Source organism: Schistocerca americana, chromosome 2 (assembly GCF_021461395.2).
Source record: "Schistocerca americana isolate TAMUIC-IGC-003095 chromosome 2, iqSchAmer2.1, whole genome shotgun sequence".
Classification (NCBI taxonomy): Eukaryota; Metazoa; Arthropoda; class Insecta; order Orthoptera; family Acrididae; genus Schistocerca; species Schistocerca americana.
The window spans coordinates 700,612,961-700,639,034 of NC_060120.1; the positions used below are offsets into that span (position 1 = coordinate 700,612,961).

Genomic DNA, 26,074 nt, shown 5'->3' on the forward strand with positions numbered 1-26,074 from the left:
AAAGCTACATTTGTTCACTTTAAGGAAACCAAACAAAGAACAAGTTTGGTGACAGTGTCTCTGGCAGGCTGCTTGAGTTTGCATGTGCGGTGATTTGATTGGCTAACTTCAATGTTAAATAACTTGGAAACAGTGCTATATATCGGATTTTTTTTAAACAATTATTTCTTAGCACAGCCTCCCCATAAACAGTCTTACAACCTTTTCAGACTGTTACTGACCACCCTGTATGTGTGTCCAGCTAACCATACAAATTTTTTGACACAAATGTTTTCAGATAATTGAAACAAAAAGAAAATAGTATTACATGTAAGATACAAATGAATACTGGAAAAATAAAGTAGCTGCAGTTAGCAGTACTTCAGCTTAAAAATGAAATCACCATTATAGCTGAATGTACAAAGACATATCTTGTACGCATGTAAATAACGTTTATACACACTTCTAATTAGAGCAACATAATGTATTTAATAACCCAAAGGTCTCTCTCTATCCATTTGCAAGTACGTGTATCTTGAAACAGATAAGTTAAATAATACTACAGTATGCCATATTTTGTGGATCTTTTCATGTAATTTTTGTCACTGTGGTCCTATTTTTGTGTTGTTGGTGTGTGGGAAACGAAAGATCTATTGGAAATCAGTTCTATGTACAAAGATTGTGTGTTTGTAACATAATACTTGAATCCAGTTTACCTCTGTATTCAATGGTTTTTCCCATTTTACCATTTTGTTTGTGGAGAATAAAAGGCATAGGAAAAAGGGTAAGAAAATACTAAAATAGGAGTCTCAGGTAGGAGACATCTGTTGCTCTCACTATGTGGTACTGTTCCGTAATTTTGACGCATGCCTGTTCTGCTGTGTGATAACTATTCAGCTTTGCATTGACTTTTGTCTTTTGCATTTATCTGTTAGTTTCTTAATTCTCTCTTACGTGTGAACTGCATGTTGTTTCATTATGGATGTTACCGTCTTTGTCCATAGTTGGTATGATTACACATTTATGTTCCAGTCGAACGTGTTAGGAGGTCAGGAGATGATGAATCCTTCTCGTCTGAGGCTGAAATGGGTTCAGGAGCAGCAGGTAAGTGTTCCATACCACTTTCTGTTTTTATTCGTCATATTTATTTGTTTTTAGTAGTGTTCTTATTAGTTTTTAATTGTGTACAATGTAAGTATAACTTGGTAACTGGACACTTCATTGGACAAAATCAAACCAAGAGACAAATTAAACATGTAGCTGTGCTTGTGCTTTCTTCCAAGTTGTACTTTGGCGGTCACTGCAGCAATTTCACAGCTGTGTCACCGTGGTGTCCCACATGAGGGTGAGGAGAAGGCATTGTGCTGCGTACGTGATGCCAGGTGGTAGGTTACATCACAATGTTGGTGTATGCCTTGCAAACCTTATTCTGAGGCCAGACATATGCTTTGCAGTGTTTCAGTTGTACGTGGAACTTAATGTGCCAAATCTCAGGCTTTTTTGCCACTTGAAAAGGTGATTATACTGTTATTTTATCAATATACAGGGTGGTCCTTTGATCGTGACTGCGCCAAATATCTCACGAAATAAGCGTCAAACGAAGAAACTACAAAGATTGAAACTTGTCTAGCCTGCAGTGGGAAACCAGATGGCGCTATGGTTGGCCTGCTAGATGGCGCTGCCATAGGTCAAACAGATATCAACTGCATTTTTTAAAATAGAAACCCCCATTTTTTATTACATATTTGTGTAGTACATAAAGAAATATGAATGTATTAGTTGGACCATTTTTTTCGCTTTGTGATAGATGGCACTGTAATAGTCACAAACATATGGTTCACAATTTTAGATGAAACTTGGTAACAGGTAGATTTTTTAAATTAAAATACAGAACGTAGGTACGTTTGAACATTTTATTTTGGTTGTTCCAATGTGATACATGTACCTTTGTGAACTTATCATTTCTGAGAACGAATGCTGTCACAGTGTGATTACCTGTAAATACCACATTAATCCAATAAATGCTCAAAATGATGTCCGTCAACCTCAATGCATTTGGCAATACGTGTAACGACATTCCTCTCAACAGCGAGTAGTTTGCCTTCTGTAATGTTCGCACATGCATTGACAATGCGCTGACACATGTTGTCAGACGTTGTCGGTGGATCACGATAGCAAATATCGTTCAACTTTCCCCACAGAAAGAAATTCGGGGACATCAGATCCAGTGAACTTGCGGGCCATGGTATGGTGCTTCGGCGGCCAATCCACCTGTCATGAAATATGCTATTCAATACCGCTTCAACTGCACACGAGCAATGTGCCAGACATCCATCATGTTGGGAGTACATCACCATTCTGTCATGCTGTGAAACATATTGCAGTAACATCAGTAAAACGTTATGTAGGAAATCAGCATACATTCCACCATTTAGACAGCCATCGATAAAATGGGGGCCAATTATCCTTCCTCCCATAATGCCACACCATACATTAACCCGCCAAGGTTGCCGATGTTCAACTTGTCACAGCCATCGTGGATTTTCCGTTGCCCAATAGCGCATATTATGCTGGTTTACGTTACCGCTGTTGGTGAATGACGCTTCGTCGCTAATTGGAATGCGTGCAAAAAATCTGTCACTGTCCCATAATTTCTCTTGTGTCCAGTGGCAGAACTGTACACGACGTTCAAAGTAGTCATCATGCAATTCCTGGTACATAGAAATATGGTACGTGTGCAATCGATGTTGATGCAGCATTCTCAACATTGACGTTTCTGAGATGTTTCCACATAATACATAAGCCATGGCAATGCTGATTCTTAATCATTTATCTTGAGCATCAAAGGACTAATAATAATAGCACACAGCAGTTTTAAGTGGAAAATGCATGTGTTATAGACAAGTAGGAAGGCATAACGACAGCAGTTAGAACTGTTTCGTAACTTGGTTCCATGAAGAATGGGAATACAAAACTCTTATTAGTTCCTTTGTACAGTACTTTAAGTGTGACAATCTCATTATGAACACGAATGCTACAAATAATTGAGAGCATCCAATTTTAAATGAGCACTGTTACAGCAGTGTGGTTTGTACTAAAGGCTCCAAGCAGGGTGTCTAAATCGACTGCGCTGTTGTTTTCCCAGACATTTTACTGAGAATAATTCATCTCCAGCAGAATTCAGTGTGTTTGTTGTCAAGTTGTATGTGATCTTCACTTCCTCAATCATATGAAATATGGCCATGTAAACTTTATCCATTTGTATCAACTCTTAGATTGCTCTTCAGAGTATCCAGTGAATGTACCCAGCAGAGGATCTTTTCTGGGACATTTTCTTCTTTGTGCAAAAGCAGAGTGAATAGGTCCCATTCTGTGTATCGGGAGTCTGTAGATTGAGATACAACGTGCTTATAAAGGACAATCAGTGGCAGTATGTGAGCTCCTGTCATATCCAGTGATGTAATTGGTGAGGAAGACTGTAATAGGCAAGTGGTGAAAAAATTAACTGTATGTAAGAGAGATAACTTAGGTTGATTAAACTGTCTGCTTGACCAAGGCATAGCTCTTTCCAGTCAGTCGGAGACACTGAATTAATTTCTAGTTATTGTTTTTATGTAGGGCACTTTGGTTTAAACCATGGCTGTCTGTTGTATCGTGAAGAGTCTCAGCTGAGCTGTTTAATGCTTGTAATATTATTAAAGGGTGTTTCAGCTTCTCACCAACAGACTTTCAGAAACAAAACTGATACAATAGGCTAAATTTATTTGTCATGGAACTTGTCTATTTTTAACCCATTATATATGAGTTATTCACTTGAGAAGCCTGCAACAGTCTTAGAATGAACGATATAATTTGTAAACAAATTAGGTATTATGAAAGCCATCTTCCAAGAAGGATTCAAATGGTCTACAATGAGCGTAGTTGCAGAAATGCCTTTGTAACACTGATGTCCAGCTCCGTCAAGCTTGACCTATTTCTATACCATGTCGTTTAACACTATTGGTTAAAGGAATCAGCTCAGTTATGGTGAATGCTGGAGTAACACATGCCATGGCATGGTCAGAAAGGAAAAAAATGCTGTATCTATGAGTATTTGTTTCCTAAGAGGAAGCACACAAAGCACAGTACTCTTTCTGAGGCTTGGAGGAGGCACCGGAGACACAGCAGGTCCTGCTTGACCTATCCAGTGTTCCTCAGAGCTCACAGTTAGCTCTGCTCACAAGTCCACAGTCCCTGTGTTTGGCCTCAAACATGCTGGGATCTGAACTGGTTGTGCTCAGCAGCTGGGAATGAGTCCAACAGTTTTATAAGTGTGATTTTCAGAAATTGTTGGTGAGGTGTTTCATTGAAGTTTTGTGGTAGAACAACAACTCCTAGATGATGATTGCCCACATTTCAGCCCAAATACTCACAGAAAACCTTTGTTGAGAAGATCTAACAGTAGTCACATGTTGGCTTCCATCATAGATGTGACTATTCTAAGATTCAAATTAACTGCCACGTGCATAAAATAAAAAAAAAAATCATTTGTGAGTAACATATGAAGCAGTATGATTAGCATTTTAATGAAGAAATCACAGCCCACTTTCATGTGAGGAAAGAAGTTGTATGACCCTAGTTTCCACACATTCTGTGTCTGGTATTTACATGGACCACAGTCATATAATACCCTCCAGATAGTTGGCTGACATGTGCCTGTAAAATATGATGAACCACAATTACTAGTTGAAGGTGTGTTATTAAGCTTCTCTATTTTGACATCTTAGAAGTCCAGAATTCTCTCATTGCAGTTTCCCCCGCTAACATTGTTGGGATGAAGACAACTGTTCCTTGAAGGAGTTAGTAAAGGACAACAAAAGTACTGTGTTTGTATGCTTCCTCTTAGGAAACAAATACTCACGGATATTACATATGTCTCTTCCCTTGCTTGCCTTCACTACACCATACAATTATTTCACTTTGTTCAAATGATATGCAATCCATGCTTGATCCAACACCTCACTTGTGAACAGCTGATGAGACTGGTAAGACACACTGAAGGCTTAGAAACAGAAATTTGAGCTGGGTGTGTTACATTGGATGCAATGAACAGTGTTCATAAGTTGTAAATAACAGTTCAAAAACGATATGTTCCATAACCAAAAATGATCTATTACATGCATGACCTGTCACCCATCAAAGTTTGTGATGTGATGATATGCTGTATAATAATGCTCCATCCTTTGGGAAAAAGCCGTATGTACGCTACGAAGAAAGCGTAAAATCCTTTAGGTAGTAGTGCTGCTAACGTAAGTATTGCATTTCACCATTTATGAGACAGCAGAACTTATTTACGAAATGTTCGAATGAAGCGACAGCAATTTCCAACTCTTGTTTCCAATTTCTGTATGAGTTATTTTAATATTTGAGCCCTGTTCTCGTTTTGATACTTCGCACTACAGTAGGCTTATTTTTACTTGTTGGTTACATTATTTTGAGAGAGTCAGTTTTTTCAACGAATATTTGTATTTGTTTTGTGATGGACGCTAACGGTGGAGTCACCTGACGGCATAAAACACAACACCTAAATTCGGAATAATTTGTTTGTCATCTCGAAATAGTTGCAGGAATTTCCATTTCATTGGGATGTGATATTCGTGAGAACAGTTAGGAATTTTCGTAAACCAGAATACGAGCGCGCGTAAAGTTTGAGTAGGACATGCAGTTTTAATCAGTTGGAGACGCACATTCCGGCGCATGTTGAGACGTCCATTCAATTAACGTACCACGGCCAGGCGTTGACGTACTTTAACACGACAGTTGGCATGATTTAACGAATCTCTTCTCATACCTCACGATATTGTAGTTATCGGTCAAGGAAAGTGGTGTGTAAACGCTTCCTCTTTCTGAATTCGGTCGACTTGGAAGTGAAATAGGTGAATGACTGGGAACAGTTGCGTCGGCGCTGCCGTTCGGCGTGTGCACTTTTCAGCATGCGGCAGCATATTCCGCAGTATGTAGCGTGCCAAGGCAGACCCAGCTGGCTTGCTCCCAAATAGGCGGCTGCCGTCGCCTGGAATTTCGGCCGCGTGCACCAACTTGCGTCATATTTTTTATTTTAAAATTTTGGCTTTGCTCGCACCTTGAGCTCGTAACGACGACTTCTCTAACCAAGTTATTTGACAACTCTGTGGCCTTACATCCTGCATTCAAAAGAAGGATGCAGTCGGTCAGCATCAGGGTATTACCTCGAAATCTTTCAGTTAACATAGCTGCCGCCACGGGTGTTTAATATTCGTGCACCTTACGCGAAGTTGGTGGTGATATTTCGAGTCGAGCGTCGGACGTTCGCAACATAAGCAGAAGGTTCCGTGCAGTGCGAAATAATTCTAGATGAACGCTTTCAGATCTTTTTTCGGGGTAGTTGTCCAAAAGGGATATTGGGATAAAAATCCGACACATTAGACCGAATGAAATGCCGCACTAATTAAAGTAATGAAGTTTCATTCCGCAGGACCGGGCCTCGAAGCTGCTCCTGGCTGTGTAGCCTTAGGTTTTCGGTGCTTGCCCTGTGACTACAGCATCTGGGGAGTTCACATCATACAGAAGTCTTAAAAGTTGGATATCATGTACGGTTCTGTAACTTTGACATTATATGTTGTCATTTGTCAGTTACATAAGTTGTGGAGTATGTTGCGGTGACTTCGGCTGTTAATTCAGGTGAAGCAGATACAATTCTGCGTCAGTTACGAAGTTTTTACGTTCTCTGCTACGCGTTTCAGTGGTTAGCCATCATCTTTTTCATTTATCTGTTCATAGTGATAAGCGTTGAAGATTTGTTGCAACAGCGTGTGGGATGGCCGAGAGAAAACGTTGCGACTTGCATGTGTCAGTACATGTGGTGCAATTTTGACGCGGGAAATCGCATATACTTCTTATTGTATACCATTTACACAGTGTTGTATGGTTGATGTGCTGAACAAAGCGTGTGCGATTTTCTGCTTCAGAATGCAACACACGTACCTGATTATGATTACTGACAATCGGAACGCGTAGTATGTGAAGTAAAAAAAATTTCTGACTGCTGCTAAATTACATATTTTGTCAAGGTCATTTATGGGTATGAAGTTAATATACCCTTCTTAGCGTTGAACACAAACTTTAAATGAAGGAAGAAAGGTAGGTTTAGGGAGTATTGACATACCATCGGGACTGAGGCCATTGGATATTGAACACGAACTCGATTGAGAGGAACTGATCGTATCTAGAGCTATCTTAAGGAGCTATATCGGCATTTCCTTGCAGAGGTTAAGAAAAAGTACTAACGCCTAGAATTAGCTTGGCCGGACGGGAGTTTGCACCGTGCTCTTCCCTAATACGACTCTGCAGCAACCGTCAGTGGGCTGGATTTCATTTCGGGAGGAACTGAGTTCAGATACCGGTCCTGTTGTCCATATATTTCCGTACTTTGTTCATGAGGAAACTCTCGGTTTGCTTCACAGTGTGTAGTTGTCGATTACTTCTCTCTGTTACTTCTCTCCCTTCTTTCGACGTATTTTCCTGATATGTCAAAGCCAAGCGTCTTCCGCGTGAGTGGATTGCATCCTTAAAGTGCGATCCTGTGCATCTGCAAAGTACATGTCCAACTGCCGTAAATTCTTCAAAGGACTGGAAACGTTTTGCCGCCTGGTGCCCAGTCGGTATTTTTATCGTGTAGGTCCAAAAGCCTTTGGTAGTATTCGCCAGTCATTGTTTTACTCCATGCATTGTAATTAGTGAGATGAAGCTGTACTGAATGCCAGAGAACGCTGACCGCAAGCTTGCAGGCCTGTGGAATCATCTTGGCCTTTCTTGGTGGTGGTCCAGTTTCTTCCACCCGCAGCCTGATCGTATGTTCGTTTGCGGCGTCATGTGTTGGTCTCGAAACGTGACCACTGTAACAAACAGACGCACAACATAAGTTGGATCTTATTTAAAAGGTGGCCAGTAGTGGCTTTGCATAAATTTAACGCCGAAATGAAGAATTTAAAAACAACGCGATATCCCGGATTATTCATTTGAAGCCACGATTACTCTAAAAAGCTGTGTAAACCAAACTTTTTAATAATGCTACTAATGTTTACGAATGCGAGGTAGCGGTTTCTCTGTTCAGTAATTGTACCTAACAGCAGTCTACACATTACTGTTCATGAAACACAGCAACGTGTTTCGACTGTCGTCATCGGTCTGCCGGCCAGTGTGGCCGGGCGGTTGTAGGTGCTTCAGTCCGGAACCGCGCGACCGATACGGTCGCAGGTTCGAATCCGACCTCGGGCATGGATGTGTGTGATGTCCGTAAGTTAGTTAGGTTTAAGTAGTTCAAAGTTCTAGGGGACGGATGACCTCAGATGTTTAAGTCCCATAGTGCTCAGAGTCATTTGAACCATTTTTTTCATCGGTCTCTCATTGTCGTAAACACTTCACAAACCCTAATGGAACGCCCCTAATTGCAGTCGTAGTGTAAAATATGTAGGCCAAAATAATCTGCATATGAGGTAAATTAAGAACTTCATCGGCGAACACATTTTTACTCTACATCGGCTTCTGCAGGTGTGTTATTAGTTTTTGTGAGGTTATTTCAGAACTGAGAAGTCGACACTGAGTGGCTTGATCCTAGAAACGCGTGGATCGTCTTTTTCGAACTTAGCGGTAGATGTGTTGATGCTACAAAAGATGGCCAGAAAGTAAAGCACCGCATCCCCCAACCCGCCCCCTCGTCAGCCGGATATAATGCTACGAATGCGAAACGTTACGTATGTATTATTTCAAGTCTCCTGAGTGAGCGCACCAAGTTTCCGTCACTTCCAACACATAGCGTAGCAGCAGGACAGTCTCAAAATAGCGTTTGTAGGTGATGCACGTTACAAGCATCGTGCCGTCATTGAATGTCTCACTGCAGAGAAAGAAACTGGGGGAAATATTCAAAAAAGGTTGTGCAAAGTGTGTGGAGCATCTACTGTCAACAGAAGTACAGTTAGTCGCTGGGGCAAGGAGGGCGAGGTCATCAGAAGGCGGTTCGACGGAGCTCCACGATTTGGAGCGGTCGGGGAGACCATCCACGACTGTCACATCTGACATGCTGCAGCGAGCTGATGTTGTCATTTGCGAGGACAGACGCATTGCGACTCGACAGTTGGCGCTGCGGCTGCGTCTGTCAATCAGCAAATGAAGTTCACAAAGTGAAGCACTGGTTACGCCGCCAGGTCAAGGGTTGGTACCGACAGGGCATACACGACCTTGTTTCGCCTGGAGGAAGGCCATACAACGGGACAGAGATTACATGTGAGAATTGGGGTGTGTAGATAAAACACCAGTCTTTTGTGTGTGTAATTCTCATTATGTTCAATAAAGAATTGTTGAAGAAGAAAAAAATGCGGTGCATACTTTCTGGGCAACCCTAGTACTAAGCTGTAACGTTTAAAGAAAGCTATTTACACAGTTCTGTCATTTTCTTGTTCAATACATACGAACAGTGTTCCCCTTGCACAGATATTAGGCTTCCGCATTCTTGAGATTAATTCTCCGGGAGCCTTGACTGGCGTTGTTGATGGGGAGAATGTTACCTTAAATAAGAAATATTATGAGCTCAAACGTAACGATCTGTCTCGAAGAAAATAGCCCCGTCCATGCCATCTAGCATGGATTTCGAAACCATATGTCATGCGAAACTCAAATCACGTTTTTGTCACATGACATACCGAAAGCCACGAGTCAAGGCAGTAAGGTAGATGCATTAATTCTTTACTCCCGAAAAGCATTTGGCGCACTACCACACCAGTGGGTCGTCGAATGAAATTTGCGACTGAGAGTTTACTACTACGGAAGACGCAACATACTATCTTAGATGGAGCGTCATCGACAGATGTACTCTCTCTTATGAAAAAATCCAGACTCCCCTACGTAGTGGGGAATTGAGAACTAGAAGTCAAGAGAGGCCAACCTGCCAGTATAAAATGATTCTCAGTAGAGAAGGAGTAACGGCAGAATGGCTCGGTCAAGAGGGCTCAGTGACTTCGGACGTAGACTAGTCATTGGAAGTCACCTCAGTAACACATACATCAGGGACATATCAGCGCTTCTAAAGCTGTCCAAGTCGAGTGACTGTGAAGTGGAAAAACTAATTAACAGCCATAACCAAACAAGACAAGGTAGACTTCATGTACGTATTGACAGAAAGCATTGCGTAGAGTAATTATAAAATAAAATGTCGTGAAATTAGCGAAGGGAATCGATCGTGAGTTCCTAAGTGCTACCAGCAGTGCAGCCACCACAATGACTGAGCTTAGGGATTTAAAAATAATAGGGTACAGTGCTCACGCTGCTTCTTATGTCACACATTTATGTAGTAAACGCTAAGCGACGCTTGAGGTGGTGTAATGAGCGACCCCACTACGACAGTGGGTGATTGGAAGCAAGTGATTTGGGACGATTGATCATACTATGCCCTCTGGCAGTCCGTTGGAAGGGATTGGGTGTGGCGCATGTATGTAGAATGTTATCTGCCGTCACGTGAAAAGCCACTAGTGAAGTGTGGGCGAGGTGGTGTTACGGTATGGGGGTGTTATTCGTGGCTAGATTGTCGTCTCTTTATTGTACCTACGAAAACTCTAAAGCGGAAGGATATGAACACATTTTACAGCATTGTGTACTGCGTACAGTAGAGGAACAGTTCGGAGACAACGATTGAGTGTATCAGAATGGCAGTGCACCATGTCATAAAGCAGCGTCTGTGAGGCAGTGGTTTGTGTAGAATAACATTCCTGAAATGGACTGGCGTGCCCAGATCCCCAACCTGAAGCCAGTGGAACACCTTTGGGTTGAGTTAAAACGCCGACTTCGCTCCAGAAACCAGCGTCCAGCGGCACTAACTTCTCTGGTTTCGACTCTTGAGGAAAAATGGATAGCCTTTTCTCCGCTGACATTTAGACACCTCATTGGGAGTGGTTCCCAGTTCAATCCGTCATAAAGCCGAAGGGTGGACACATCCCATATTAGTGTCTATTAATGGTTGTCTAGATAGTTTTGATGAAATAGTGTATAAGTAATTTCTGGCGTGCCCGAGGGAAGTGTGTTGTGATCTATGCTATTCGCGTTCAGCACACACATCAACAGAGGTTTTGCACCACCCCTTTATTTTTAAATTCGTTACGCAGAAAACAATTGGCTCCGAGGCATGCGGTATATTTCTTTGCAGAGTGTCCATATAAAACAAATTGTGTAACGAAAAAAAGTTACCGGTTCTATATATATTAGGGCACCCCTGAGCAACGTGAGTACGTGGTAGAATGACGTCCCTTTGATCGGATGTTGGATTTAATCCGTCGTGAGATACCATCGATGAGATCATCAAGCCAGCGCTGATCCAAATTGCCCCACTGTTCAATGACTATTCGGCATAAGTCGCGCAGGGTAATACAAAAACAGTAGAGGTATGAAAATGGAATGACCACGTAAGTTCAATAGTAAGTAAAACAGGTATCAGATTCGTTGGTAGTATACTAGGAGAACGCAGTCGGTCTACAAAGGAAATTGCTTACAAAACAATTGTGCGACCCATCGTAGAATTATTGCTGTAGTGTGTGGGGCTCGTAATTAATACGACTGACACCGAACAATGGACGATACAAGCGAGGTTAGCACGACTGGTCACAGGTTTGTTTGGCCTAGGGGCAGCGTCACGGAGACGCCAAACTACTAACCAAGTTTCAAGAAACAGAATTAAGTGAGGAATCAGAAAGTATTCTACAGCCTCGTACGTATCACTTCTGCTGGGACCAGGACGACAGGATTAGACTATTTGCAGCAGTGGCGGAGACATTTAAGCAACCATTCTTCGCGCTTTACGTACGTGAATGTAATGGGAAGAAGCCGTAGCAGGTGGCCGTACAGTTTACCGTGGTTTGCAGAGTGTGGCTGTTTGTGGCCATCAGCGACAGATGTAGTGGTCGCCGGCGCAGCCGGCCCTATTACTGCACAGCGCGGAGACGACACGACGCGCTGCGCCGCAGACCTCGTGGAATGCCGCCCCGGACGCTGGGCGATGCCAAGGACCGCTCGGGTCCGGCCGAACCGGGCGACGCGCTATCGATTCGCGCCGCGCCTCCGCCGCCGCTGCGCCGCGCCGCGCTGTCTGTTTCGGTGGGAGCCGCTCGCCGCCTCCAGCTGAATCAACACTGACAGTCGCGGCCCTGCCCTCCGCCACTTCCCCTGCGCCGAGCATTCACTTGCCTGGCAGCCCAGAGCTTAGGAACGCGGCATTTTCGAGCGCAGAACGCAAAACTACAGTAGGACATAAGGGAATGTGCGACTTGAGGCAGTGTGTGTTCCCAGTAGGCCGGATAACTGCCATGCCAAACGGGCACTAAGCTTTCACGTTCGATCGCACAATTTTTAGTCATTTAGTGTTTAACGCTCTTAGATGATCATAAGTACATTAACAATTGCAAACAAAAACATTACGAACAACCATTTAAATAAAAACGAGCCAGCCGGGGTGCCGAGCGGTTCTAGGCGCTACAGTCTGGAACCGCGCAACCGCTACGGTCGCAGGTTCGAATCCTGCCTCGGGCATGGAAGTGTGTGATGTCCTTAGGTTAGTTATGTTTCAGTCTTAAGTTCTAGGGGACTGATGACCATAGCAGTTAAGTCACATTGTGCTCAGAGCAAATTGAATAGAATTGAAATAAAACAAAGGGAAAATAAATCAACGATCAGTGTCCATATTTTCCAACCGCACAACTGCTTTGGATGTACACTGACTTAGCAAATGTCATGGGATAGGCACCTAATGTGCGTAGGGGCTCCTCTGGCCCTGCGGACTGCAGTGAGACGCCGTGGAAGTGAGTCTTCAAGTCCTTGGTACTCCTCTGGAAGTAGCTGACACCAAATCATATGCAGAGCGGCAGACATTTCTGGTCTGTTCGTCAGTGTAGGATCCTTTGCACGGAGCCTGATTTTCTTAACATTCCAAATATGCTCGATGGGGTTCAAATTTGGGGTGGGAATCTCAGTCTTTGGACCTGCCCTTCATGTTCCTGGAACCATTTCCGTGCGACCTGGGAGCGATAGGCGGCGCGTTATTGTTTTGAAACACCGCAGAACCGTCAGGGTGTTGGAAGGCCAAAAATGGGTGGAGATGGTTCCCGAGCATCACGAGTTACTGCGGACCATTCAAAGTCCCTTCCAGAGCAACTAGGGAACTCAAGTCATATTTCAAAAGGTCAGTGACTGGGAACACGTAACGAAGAATGTGCAAGCCTTCTTCAAAGAACGACACGTACCACTACTTCGCTTCACTGGCGTGCACGTTGTGCCCAATTATGTAGTGTAACAGTTGCACCCCTGTGTGGCGCCGGTTCCCGTTCCCCACGGAACACATGTTCCTATGATTGTCCACTGGGAGACATGTCTAGCACGACCTGTGTGGAATTGAGCCGTGATTTGTTACAGTATTGCCCTTCTTTCACGATTGACGATCCGTCTCAGATGTCGCTGGTGACGGTCATCGATGGTGGTCGGATGGCCGGTAGTTCGTCTGTTGTGAACTGTGACACTCTCGTTCAAACACTCATGATACACCGTGGACACGGATGAACGTGTGAAGCCTAATTCCTGCACCACTGCCGGAATCGATCACCATACCCCATTCGAACGGCGTCAGCTCCCAACGACGTTGCATGTTAGGCGAATCACTTGCACAGCCCCTTCTCAGAAGGTCTATACAACTGTAGCTGGCACTGGGGTCGTGTGATGCGCATGTAACACACCTGCGCTATCTGTGCCCCACTATCCCATGGCATTTGCTGAATCAGTGTAAAGTACTGTTGGTGACAAGTCCAGCACGAAAATAATACGCAAACTAGTTTATAGAACGGTGTCTCCACTTTGACCATGAGAATTCAATACAAAGTAAAGCGCAAAATGCCCCAATCAGAGCGTCTATAGGTCGTGGAGTGGAATCAAGAGAGAGCCTGGATATGATGCTGTGGAACACGTTGCCATGCGGTGTAGGTTCTTCCCAAAATATCGACAGCAGTTGTTGGAGGACCAAAGCGAACCTGTTGCGGACAGGCTATACCGCAGACATCTTCGATGGGCATTTCAGGCGAACATGGAGGTCAGCTCAACGAAACAATGGTGTCTGTCGATCTTCGAAGAATTACATGTACTTCGTCACGTGTGGCCAGACATTGACCTTTCGAAATATGGCATGAGGCGCTGCCTGCAGGAGCAGCAATAACCTGGACTCTATAACTCTTCAGGTGTAGCTATTCATTACGTAGCAGACGAGTTCGAATACTATGGCCAATGGTGTCCCATACCACCACACTCGGCTTTTGTGCGCTATGCCGCTCTACATTGTAATGTGTCCGATTGCGTTCACCATGTTAACGTGGTAAAGTCTAACACAGACCTACGTGATATCATTATTCCTAACTGCAATAAGACATTACCTAGTACTCCCACCTCCCCCAACCATCATCAGCATCAGCGCCTATTTAAACTTCAGAATGAAAAATATTTTATTTGAACACTTTCGTTTTTAAAATGACGAAATATGAATTATATTTGGCCTTGCAGGTGTTTTAATTAAACTAAGAATTAGCAACTCAACGAGACAATTGCTCAAGCAATTCCCAGTGGATGACAAGTGCTATCCACAACTCATTCTCAGAAAAGAGAGCTAACTGTCCACATTGAAGGTAGGTGCTTGTTACAAAACGTGCGTCCTCTGCACCACTCCTCGCTCTCTCTCTCTCGTGTCAATTGCGTCATCCCAGTGCTGCAGGGCCATTTAAAATCAACCAAATTAAAATGTGCGCGCCATGATCAGGCCTACTGTTTGTAAATCACTTGATCGCTGGACTCCTTACTTCTGATGGCAGAAATAGGAAGACTTCAGGATGCCAATGTTCTGTATCCGACCACTGCCACTAATAATAATAATAATAATAATAATAATAATAATGGATAGGCCCTACAGCAATGTAGTAGGCATTACGTAGTTACTCTCGTGCAGGTATTTAAGCATATGTGATGTATGTGTCTAAATGTTACTACCATACAGGTATGGTACAAAGTATGTGTGTAATGGATGGACCATGTGAGGAAGATGATGCTCATACGTTCATTTCATGAGCTGTAACCTCTACCACGTTGTGTCACGCATCAATGCTGACATTTGAAAAAATAATAATAATTGGTAACTTACGTAATCACTATTACAGTATTGCGAAATAGTGATAATAGTAATGATCTTTTTAAATAATAGTTTCGTGGCCGAAACAGAATTAAACCCTTTTGTTTCTAAGCCCCAGAATATTGTATTTTACTGGCGAAAGAGTAATTACCCCCAGGCTGGAAACAACGCTTAACACGTACGCAGCCGTCGCTGTAGGACGAAGATGAAGCGATCTCGTCCGAAACCACTTGATTTTTGGAACTTAGCACGCCAGTGTCAGCCGTTGTGGCCGAGCGGTTCTCGGCGCTTCAGTCCGGAACCGCGCTGCTGCTACGGTCGCAGGTTTGAATCCTGCCTAGGACACGGATGTGTGTGATGTCCTTAGGTTAGTTAGGTTTAAGTAGTTCTAAGTCTAGGGGACTGACGACCTCACATGTTAAGTCCCATAGTGCTCAGCCATTTGAACGGTTTTGAGCACTCCAGTGATGCCGCTCACATGCCCATCGTAGTCTGTTATGCGTTGCTCGTTTCTGGTCAGTGGAAGCAGAAGCAATGGCACACGTGCCACCAGTCCAACCCTCGGCAATCTTCGACACAACGTCGTGTCCACTTCAAGGCTGTTCTGTCTGTTGCGGACAAGATGGGGTCTTCCACTTCTGTGGCCAAGTTGTGAGTCCAGTACCATCTCGTCGCGTTACTATATACAGTACTAGCCTCTTCTATCCACTGGTTCCAAATACGCATTGTCCTGGAAGCGACCGAGCGAGGTGGCGAAGTGGTTAGCGCACTGAACTCGCATACGGGAGAACGTCAGTTCAAATCCAGATTCAGATTTTCCGCGATTTCCCCAAATCGCTTCAGGCAAATGCCGGGATAGTTCCTTTCAAAGTTTCACAACATATGCTGTCGTTTAATGTTTTGCATTTACTTTTCATTCTGTGATAACCGTGCTTCAAGACGTTGGAGTCCGGCTCGATCGTTAAATCATCAAAACACGTTAACATCAATATAATGTTTGAATGTGGGTCAACAAGTTAGGCACGCTTTTAATAAACAGAGTTTATTCTTAAGTGATCAGTTAATTTGTACAGAAAGTTCAACTGGTTGTCGTCATCATCATTATCGTCTTCAAGGACTAGGCCTTCTGGCCAGCTCCGCCTCAGAACTGTTCACGCCATCTCTTTACGGGACGTCCAATGTTCCGCTTGTCGTTTGGATTGTATTGTATTTCCGTTTTAGTTACTCTGTCGACGGGTTGTGTAAATTTAAATTGCAGGTACATTTAGATACGCCAGTATTGTCGTGATTAAGTAACGTTCATGATTTTCCCGAACAAAATTACCCTAGAAATCACCCAGTTGCGTACGGTACCACGAAACCGCGGATTCTTGCGGAATCGAACTCCTGTGTATAACAGCTTCAAATGTCTGAATACTTTACAACTAAGTTAAAGTTTTAAACATTAAAAAACTAACGGAAAGAAAAGGTTCGAAATTATGGTATTGGATGAATGAATCTGGGTACGAGTAATGCGCACTCTATTTTAAGCAAAAGCTTTTTTTCACGCGTTTCAGTATTTATGCGTCATATATGTGTCGTACAATGATGTAGTTATGCAGGGTCATTCAGTGCTATATGCGGATATTGTCTGAGAAATGTGTTGCGAATAGAGGTAGTAGTAAATTAAAACGTCATGCGTTATGCTGAAGTCGTACAGCATGAACAGCGAGAACTTAGTAAGCGATAAACTTTTTCCTTCCATCATTTTCTGGAGGGTGGAAGCGTGAAAAAGTTTCGAAAAGGATTTAAATTTTGTGTAAATTTTGTTAGACGTCGCTTAGTGCTCTCATTCTCAAATACCGGTAGTCTATGAATACAGTTGGTGTAATTCACGCGTAGTGTGCTAGCTGTCTCAAGGCATGCACATAGCTTGTAACTGTAATACTTTCCCTGTTCTGTTAAACTTTTAACACGTGCTTATACTTCTTAACGAGTAGTATGTGACAGCATTTTAAATTTTTAAATCCTGCCACTAATTATATGAAATATTAATATCAACTTTTTGTTGGCTCTGGAAACCCGTGAGGTAGGCAGACTGCAAAATGTGCCCCATGATAACAAATGGGCCTTGTGTCTGCTGGAGTATTAAGCTGCTTTATCCACCAGTCGTTTCTTATGTTACAATTTAACCGAGGAAACATAGTAAGCTTCAAGTTTTGTACAGATACAATGGAAGTTTGCTCCACGAGGCGAAACGGTATGTGAACCAAAGTACAAACAGTCGCTCTAGCCGTGCGTCCAAATTTTATCCGCAAGGAAAACTGTGGTATCCAGCCAGACATTTTCCCTTCATTGCCCTCTTATACTGCCGCACAGCTTATTTAGAGGGCGTAAGTTTGTCGTCTCACGTCCGTGGAACAGCTGAACGCTGTCCTTGACCCAGTTTTGAAATCTAGCGGCATGCGAGGTCGTGCCAGGGCTCCGTGCGTTTCCATTAACGCCTACACGCAGCCATCCCAGTCTTCGCAGCGTTCTAAACTTCCTTTGCCCCTCAGCGGATTGACTTACACTCCCAGCGTGAAGCAGCTCTGTGTCTCGCTCTCGATGTTGCGGGGAGCGAAAGATAGATAGATGGATGCTTAGGGAGGAAGAGGGGGGGTGGGGGGGGGGTGGAAGGAGGAGGTCGGAAGAACAGAAAGTAGAAAGACTCGAATGTCAGACTCAGCGTACGGCGATGGGGAGGGGGAGGAGGGGGGGGGGCAGCCTTGCGTTTGTTATTTGTACCTAATGAACTTGGCAGCCGCCGCGCTCGTGTTGCTTCTGGCCCTCGTTCCACAGACCGACCGATCATATCAGCTGCTCCCACACAATGCTACGCTTCGGGGGAAAAAGGATTTATCACCCCGTCGACGACGAGGCCGTTAGGGACGGAGCACAAGCTCGGGTTGCAGTGTCCTTTTCAAAGGAACACACCTGCATTTGGATTGCAATTGTACGCTCGTGTGCCTCTTCCATTTCTACCCAGACTACGTGATATAATCGACGTTACTGCCACTTATGCACCACCCTTATGATGACACTGTTGTTCGGAGTGATAATGTCGTTCAAAAATGGTTCAAATGGCTCTGAGCACTATGGGACTTAACTGCTGAGGGCATCAGTCCCATAGAACTTAGAACTACTTAAACCTAACTAACCTAAGGACATCACACACATCCATGCCCTAGGCAGGATTCGAACCTGCGACCGTAGAGGTCGCGCGGTTCCAGACTGTAGCACCTAGAACCGCTCGGCCACCTCGGCCGGCGATAATGTCGTCCTATCAAAACAGATAACAAGCATCGCCGTTGTAACGCTGTAGTTAGGAAGAATAATGGCAGCTCCTTTACGGCCCCTGCCTTCCTCGCTTAATAGGCCCCTAAATACTCGTTAGATATTTCTTTATTATGCATTACAACGATTCTAAATCCACTTTGCAAATGTTGCGAAGAACTAACGTAGACCTTGTGTCTCACTACAGATCAGTCGGTTACTGAAAATTTTATTTCAGACCCACATTCGTTGGCTTCACCAACTCACAACCAAACTGACACTCTCCAGCTTAGCCTAAACCTCTGGCTACACTATATATCAGTCTGTCACAACAAGATTTCTGCTGTGTCGAGCTACTACACTCGTAGAAATAAGGTAGGTTACCGTACCACATCGGACACCTTGTTCATTATGCTGGTAGCAGGAAATAGAGGGAAACAAACAGCTCAGTACATTTGTTGGTGGAGATCGATGATAATTTCGTATGTTTAAAGGAAAACGCAGTGCCCGACCGCTAGGGGACTAAGGTATCTGTTCATTAGGCTTTTCTCCAGGCCTCCAGGAACCCTGCGCGGAAGACCGGTCAATGCAATTCAAAGAACGTAGTGTCACTGAATTCTTGACAGCAAAAGACGTCATCCCAAAGAAAATTCATCAGAGAATGCAAACTGTTTTTGGTGATGGATTGGTGTAAGCAGTGTGCTTAGTTTGTCCAGTAAATTTTTAAAGGTGGTCATACTGGGATATGGAATTTGCTTGACAAATAGACAGTCAGTCATCCTTTGGCAGTAACCAGACGAAGACACTCGAGATAGAGTTTTCAGTTGGAAAGATCATGTTATCAGTGTTTCGATTTCCTTGAATGAAGAACAATAATAAGGCCAGAGCGTTACATCACAACGCTATATAACAACGCTGCGAACTTTGATACGACGACTAATATCGTTCTTAAAGGAAGAGAGGAATGTTTTCCTGCAGTACGACAATGCCTGACCAGACACTTAAAGTGCCACTACATCAGAAAGTGTTTCGACTTCTTTGACGGCTTCAGAAACTCGCTCATCTTTGGCAGAAGTGTACCCAAATTATTTGGTGGTTTTATAGAAAAGCGAATAACGGTAATTAATGAGCATATTATTAAGTTGACTTTTGAGTTATCATTATGAGAATATTCCTATCGAAACCCAAGTCACAAGGGTGGTGGCATTACTTTTCATTGAATTCCACTGCAAAGTGAAATGGTGAAGAGCTGTCAGAAAGCGGGAATGGAAGTGGAGAACAGGCGTAAATGAATGCGTTGATTTATTTTGCCAGCGCAGTAGACGGCCAGAATCCAAAAAATAGAACGTCTCTGGTTGCACTAAAGTGCCAGCTCGTATGTACCGTTACGAGCGAGGAGATGGGTTTGAGAGAGGATTGGGGCTGTAAAAGCAACGACTACATTTTTTACCGCGTGTGTTCCGTATTGTCCACACACACATCCTTTACAGAGTATTCGTTAGTTATTACTTTCGTTACTGATTGTGATTACGTGTAATTTTTTGAATTTTGATTTTAAATTAGTTACGGACTGGCCTTGTCGACGAAAATCACATTTTGCATTATTTCTGAGCTATTCTCAGAAAAAAATTACACCGTTATTGTTTATCACCGCGTGGTGAGTGCAGTACACAATAAGAAAATGCGGCCGGCCTTTACAGTGACAACGAAAGGCGATAGTTGGTCTTCAGACCAATTGCAGAGTCCCGGCCACTTGCTGTAGCGTGTGAAGATCCTATGGTGTTCGCTATCAAAAAGCCAACGATTTGCCGCACATCTACATCTACATCCAAACTCCACAAGCTACCGTGCAGTACGTGGTGGAGGATACCCTGTATCACTGCTAGTTACTTGCTTTCCTGTCCCATTCGCAAATAGAGCGAGATAAAAACGTCTGTCTGTAAGCCCCCGTATGAGTCCTAATTTCTCGTATCCTATCTTCATGGTCCTTAAGCGAAATGTATGTTGGTGACAGTAGAATCACTCTTCATTTAGCTTCAAATACCCTTTCTTCAAATTTTATTAATAGTGTTCCTCGAAAAGAACGTCGCGTGCCCCCAGGGATTCCCCTTCGTGTACCCGAAGCATCTCCATTCGGCGGAAAGCGTAACTAATGAAATAGCGTAGAGCGTATTTGGGAGGAAGACACTGGTGGCTTAAGAATATTGCCGACGGGGTCCGAGCCGGACACGAACTGCATGCGCGAGATAAAAATGTGTTCGCCTGCTGATTGTAAGAAATTGGGGAGGATGTGAGAACTACCGAGTCGGCACGAAGCGCGTGCGAAGAAGAAGTGCATGTAGCGAAGAGTTTGCGGCACTCCGAGTCTGCTGAGGTAACGAATTGGAGGAAAACGGAAACTACCAACTCGGTTCGATTGGGGCATGAATTAGAGATGGTGGTTATCCCTGAAACAGTCGGTTTTCAGTTATATCGATTTTATTTCACGCCATTTTAACGTGACTGTTAAAACCGCTCAACGTAACCGGTTTCTGAGATAATCTATTTCCGATTTTTGTACTCCTAGTATTTCCTGTAATAAACGTAGAAATCGAACAAACGTTGAAAAATTTTGACCTTAGTTTCAAGAGACGTAGAATCAAAACGTCTAATTGAACAGTCAAATAAAAGAAACCTAAGTCTGCTCACTGTTCACTGCTTTTCTCGAAAAGTGACGGGTGGCTGAAAACTACAAAAAATCATGAGTATTCTCCTATTGATTCTAATTTTTGGAAACTCTGTTCGAAAATCATGTCGTAATCAGGCATGGTACCACTATTTGGGCGTTACTAGTAGCCATTGTTAAAGCGTGAAGAATGAGGTTGAAGAACTGTATTTCTCGTGTTAACTTGTCCGTTTTCAAGGGCTACAAACAGATAAGGCAAATTATGTAGACACAGGCAGCAGATCAGCTAGCTTTATTTTTATTATACGATATACTTTCTCTTTCATTATTTCGTACAAATGAGAGACAAATTTTTAAACTTTTAAAGCAAATGAAGCATTATACGTCAGTGTTATGTCACTTCGTAATGATATTTCCAAGGTAGGGTTGATTCCATTCTGCAGTGCAATGGATGTCCGGCTGCGACAGCCAGAAACTATCATACAGACCTGGTTGGGGCAAGTCTTGCACACGCATGCCTTAAGGCACGACACGAGGCGACACGGACATCAGTGTCTCAGGAATATTGCACGAATCCCCAAGTCATGTGTTTGTTGCTCGTTTCTGACGGCATCGCTATTAAAATAGCACTGATCTCTCTTCCCATTTTCTATAATAACGCAACTTTTACCAATAAAAATTAGTGCCGTTTTAAAAAAGTTTACTGCTGTGGCAAATTAATATTTAGTTGTTTTACTCGGGATTAGTAAAAAAATAAAAAAAAAACTGTTATACCCGAGACCAAACTAATGCCGAGTAATACCGGGTGTTTGGAACTAAAATATCGGTATCGGTTTGGACCGGTCGTTTTTCCGCATCCCTAGGACGAAGTGCGTGCGAGGAGAAAAATATGGGTGCAGCTTAATGTTTCAGCCAGTTTCAAAGTGGAACTCGGAGTTTCATGGCATATTCGTTACTGACGTGAGTGACGAATAAATGCTAACTCGAACAGTTATTGTGAGGGACGGGGCTGTACGCGGCAGCGGACTGCTCGGTCCGGCAGGTGCGGGCAGCGGGCAGAAGGAGCGGCGGAGAGACCGGTGACGGCGCGGCGCGGCCGTGGGCGCCAGCCGCAAGGTTGCAGCGGCCGCCGCGCCGCCAGGAATAGACGGCCGCTGTGCCGCGGACGCAATTAGCAAATCGCGAGCCTCAGCCGCGGCATCGGGCTGCACCGCAGTCCGCTAGTGCCGAGCGGCTCCTCTCCAGCGGGGCCATCTCTCCAGACGGTCGTCGTCACGACAGATGCCTACCTCCGTCACCCGCTGCTCTGACGCTCGCTACCGGAGGCGCTCCAGTTCTCGATGTTCACACCCTTATATACCCAGATCGTACAGGAGCTGCTGCGGGTATGACAGCTCAGAACCTCAAATTAAACCAAAGTGCCAGGAGGTGCACTTTCTTCCTCGACACTGACCAGCCAGAACATTACGACATCGTACCTAATAGCCGGTATGTCCACCTTTGGCACGGATAACAGCGGGGGTCGCGTCGTGGCATAGAAGCAATGAGGCCTTGACAGGTCGCTGGAGGCAGTTGGCACCACATTTGCTCACGCAAGTGACCTAATTCCCGCAAATTCCAGGGAGGGGGCCGATGGACTGTGACGCCACGTTCAGTCACATACCAGATGTGTTCGATCGGGTTCAGATCTGGCTAGTTCGAGGGTGGAGGGGGGGCCAGCACATCAGTTTGAACTCGCCACTGCATTCTTCGAACCACTCCATCACACGCCTGAGCATGTGACATGGCGCATTATGTTGTTGAAAAATGTCACTGCCATCGGGAAACATGATCGTCTGCAAGCAGTGTACGATATTCCTTGGCCGTCATGGTGCCTTTCACGAGCCTCACTGAGCTCACGTGAGTGTTTCCCAGAGCGTAATGGAGTTGTCAGCAGCTTGTCTCCATTCCGCAGCACAGGTGTCAACGAGCTGTTCCCCTGGGAGATGACGGATTCGTGCCCTCCTATCAAAAATGGTTCAAATGGCTCTGAGCACTATGGGGCGCAACTGCTGAGGTCATTAGTCCCCTAGAACTTAGAACTAGTTAAACCTAACTGTCCTAAGGACATCACAAACATCCATGCCCGAGGCAGGATTCGAACCTGCGACCGTAGCGGTCTTGCGGTTCCAGACTGCAGCGCCTTTAACCGCACGGCCACTTCGGCCGGCGCCCTCCTATCGGCATGATGATGAAGGTATAGGGATTCATGAGATCATGCAACGCTGCGCCAACGTCCAGTGCCGATGGTCACGTGCCCGTTTCAGTCTTAGTTGCCGATGTCGTGGCCTTAACATTGGCACTTCAATCGGTCGTCGGCTGCGGAGGCTTATCGTAAGTAGTGTCCAGTGCATTGTGTGTTCACACAGACTTGTGCTCTGTCCAACATTAAAATCTGATGTTAGTTCCGCGACATTCACCACCTGTCCTGTTTTACCAGTATGTCCAGCCTGCGACGTTCGGCATATGTAATGAGGGGTGGCCGCCCAGCCATACAATATCTGGATTTGATTTCGCAACGTGTTGAAGACACCATCGCACTCCTCGAACACCCGACAGTTCGTGCAGTTTCCGAAATGTTTGTGCCGAGCCTCCGGGGCATCACAATCTGCCCTCGGTCAAACTCGGATCGCACACCTTCCCCATTCTACAGAGGGGCAGCACTCTCACTGATACTCCATGCATCCTGCGTGTGTCTAACAGTCGTTCCTCGCCAGGTGATGCTGCTATCGCGTGGACGGGTTTCTGTAGATCGTAGGTCGGTGGTTATAATGTTCTGGCCGATCAGTATACAAATTATTAACATTTGAGCGCCATCGCACGAAGTAGTTAGGAGTAACGCAGCGGCTTGCTCATTCAGAAACCGCACTTGAACAATGTTTGTTGTGAGAAGATCATTTTACGCTTCGTGTAACAAGTAAAAACGTCTACCACCCCCTGTCAGAGTTCCACAATTACAGCGATCGTGGCATGTCGAGACTAGAGTTTATCGTTCCACAATATTGTTGCCTGCATTATCCAGAATCCCACAACTGTTAGGCGATTGTGGAATCAGTGCGATAGGACGGCCATATTCAACGCTATGGAGAACCTAAAGGGCCTCGCTTGACTAGGGCCCGAGAGGATGTCCAGTATTCACTTACGAAAAGAACATAACTCGATTTTCCAGAACATTCGCTCAGTGGAAGAGCGATCAAAGTAAGCCAGTACGGAACATTTTCAACTTTTGTAGTCATGTCTTCCAAAGTTGCGTGTAATATTACGGTATGGAACAAGTTATGAAAATAATCAGAATAAACAACCATGACAAATACCTTACACAAATGCAAGAAAACTTCCACATCCAGGAACCCATTGCTGAAAACAAACATGTGATAAATGAGCAAACACACATCAATACAGGCTCTCTTCTACACTTAATAAAATAAATGATAAGATAAAAATCATTCCGCTTGCACATGCAGACACATCAAAAGAAATACGTATCATCTCTCTCTCTCTCTCTCTCTATCTCCCCGTCTGATCTCACACACACACACACACACACACACACACACACACACACACAAAAAGAAAATTATAAAGTAAATATATAAAAATAAATAAAGAAATATAAAATATTTTTAAAAAAATCATACTAAAACAAGTAACGCACACACATTCGCGCGCACACACATTCGATCTTTGGCAGTAACATTCGACGGTCGGAAACACCAACCAAAACGTAGCATGAAAACAAGCCCTCAGTTCCTAGTGCTGTGAAGTCTGAAAAACAAAATTTCAAATGGTGATTGTATATAAGAAGAAGAAGAAGCAGCAGCAAAAGAGCGCCAAAAATTGAACAAAAGCACATGTCGGACAACATCCACTAAACCCGTAAGTAGAATTTTAAATTTTTACTACATCATAGAGAAGCCAACCACTAGTACTGTTTATAGCCTATATATACCTCGTCCCAAAATGTTAACTAAGTAGGGTAAACAAAATATGTACGTATTTCAGGCCGCTGAAGATGCCTTGTAAATAATAAAAGCGAAACGCATATGGCACGAAAATTCTGTTTGATTCAGTTGTTATTAGACGGTCCTCTGCCGTAAGCCAATACGTGTTCTCCACTTATCCGTAGATACTCGACCGTTTCTGAGATAACGACCGCCAAAGCTTTTGACGGAATTTAGAAATCTTTTAGCACGGGATATGCTTAGCCCAAGTGGTGGCACAGTGGCTAGTGTTGCGGCTTCTGACTTTTGCGTGCCGTATTCCAAAACAATTATAGTTCTGTTTTATTACATTCTGTAGGAAGATTTGGTGCATTTCCATAGATGACACCGAACGTAGAAAGATTAAAAAGATAGAAATTCCGAACAATATGAGCAACGCGCGAAGGTAGGTATGAATCTCACTCGGTAAAGAAACGTTGTTAGCTTTGCTGAAGGTTTCACGCGTAGTCAATATTTTCGGGGAAACCACGCATAACGGATTACTTTTCTGAAATCTGGTATTTGCAAATGATTATGAATCAAGATACTCCACAGGAATTTCGCCGAACACAAGTTTCAAATAACTTTTTCGTTAATTTTTTTTTTCAAATTAATTCATTCAGCCATTAGCAGACGAATAAGGACATCGTTTTTTTTAACGTACATTGGAAAACATTGGTGTAGTAATGTTCTATGTACATAGGTAGATAAATGAAAAACAAAAATTAAGAAAAAATCGAGTTTCGAACACGGGTCGCAAAACTGTGAAGCTGCGGTGCTAGACACTACGCTTCGCTTGAATTACTTAATCGATAATAATACCTCGAGAATTTTGACCGTCGGTTTGTCAGAAACGGTCGTGTATGCACGGATAAAACCGAGCGAGACACGTGTCCGCAT

General features: G+C 43.9%; 1 protein-coding gene across 1 annotated transcript in view; it reads left to right on the forward strand.

The window, feature by feature from the left end:
- The window catches only part of LOC124594353 (rho guanine nucleotide exchange factor 12), a 1,115,193-nt gene that overhangs the window by 519,283 nt on the left and 569,836 nt on the right, over positions 1–26,074 (forward strand). Inside the window, exon 18 of the mRNA XM_047132720.1 lies at positions 1,012–1,083. Coding sequence (XP_046988676.1) covers positions 1,012–1,083 — 72 coding nt within the window. The remainder of the gene's footprint in view (positions 1–1,011; positions 1,084–26,074) is intronic.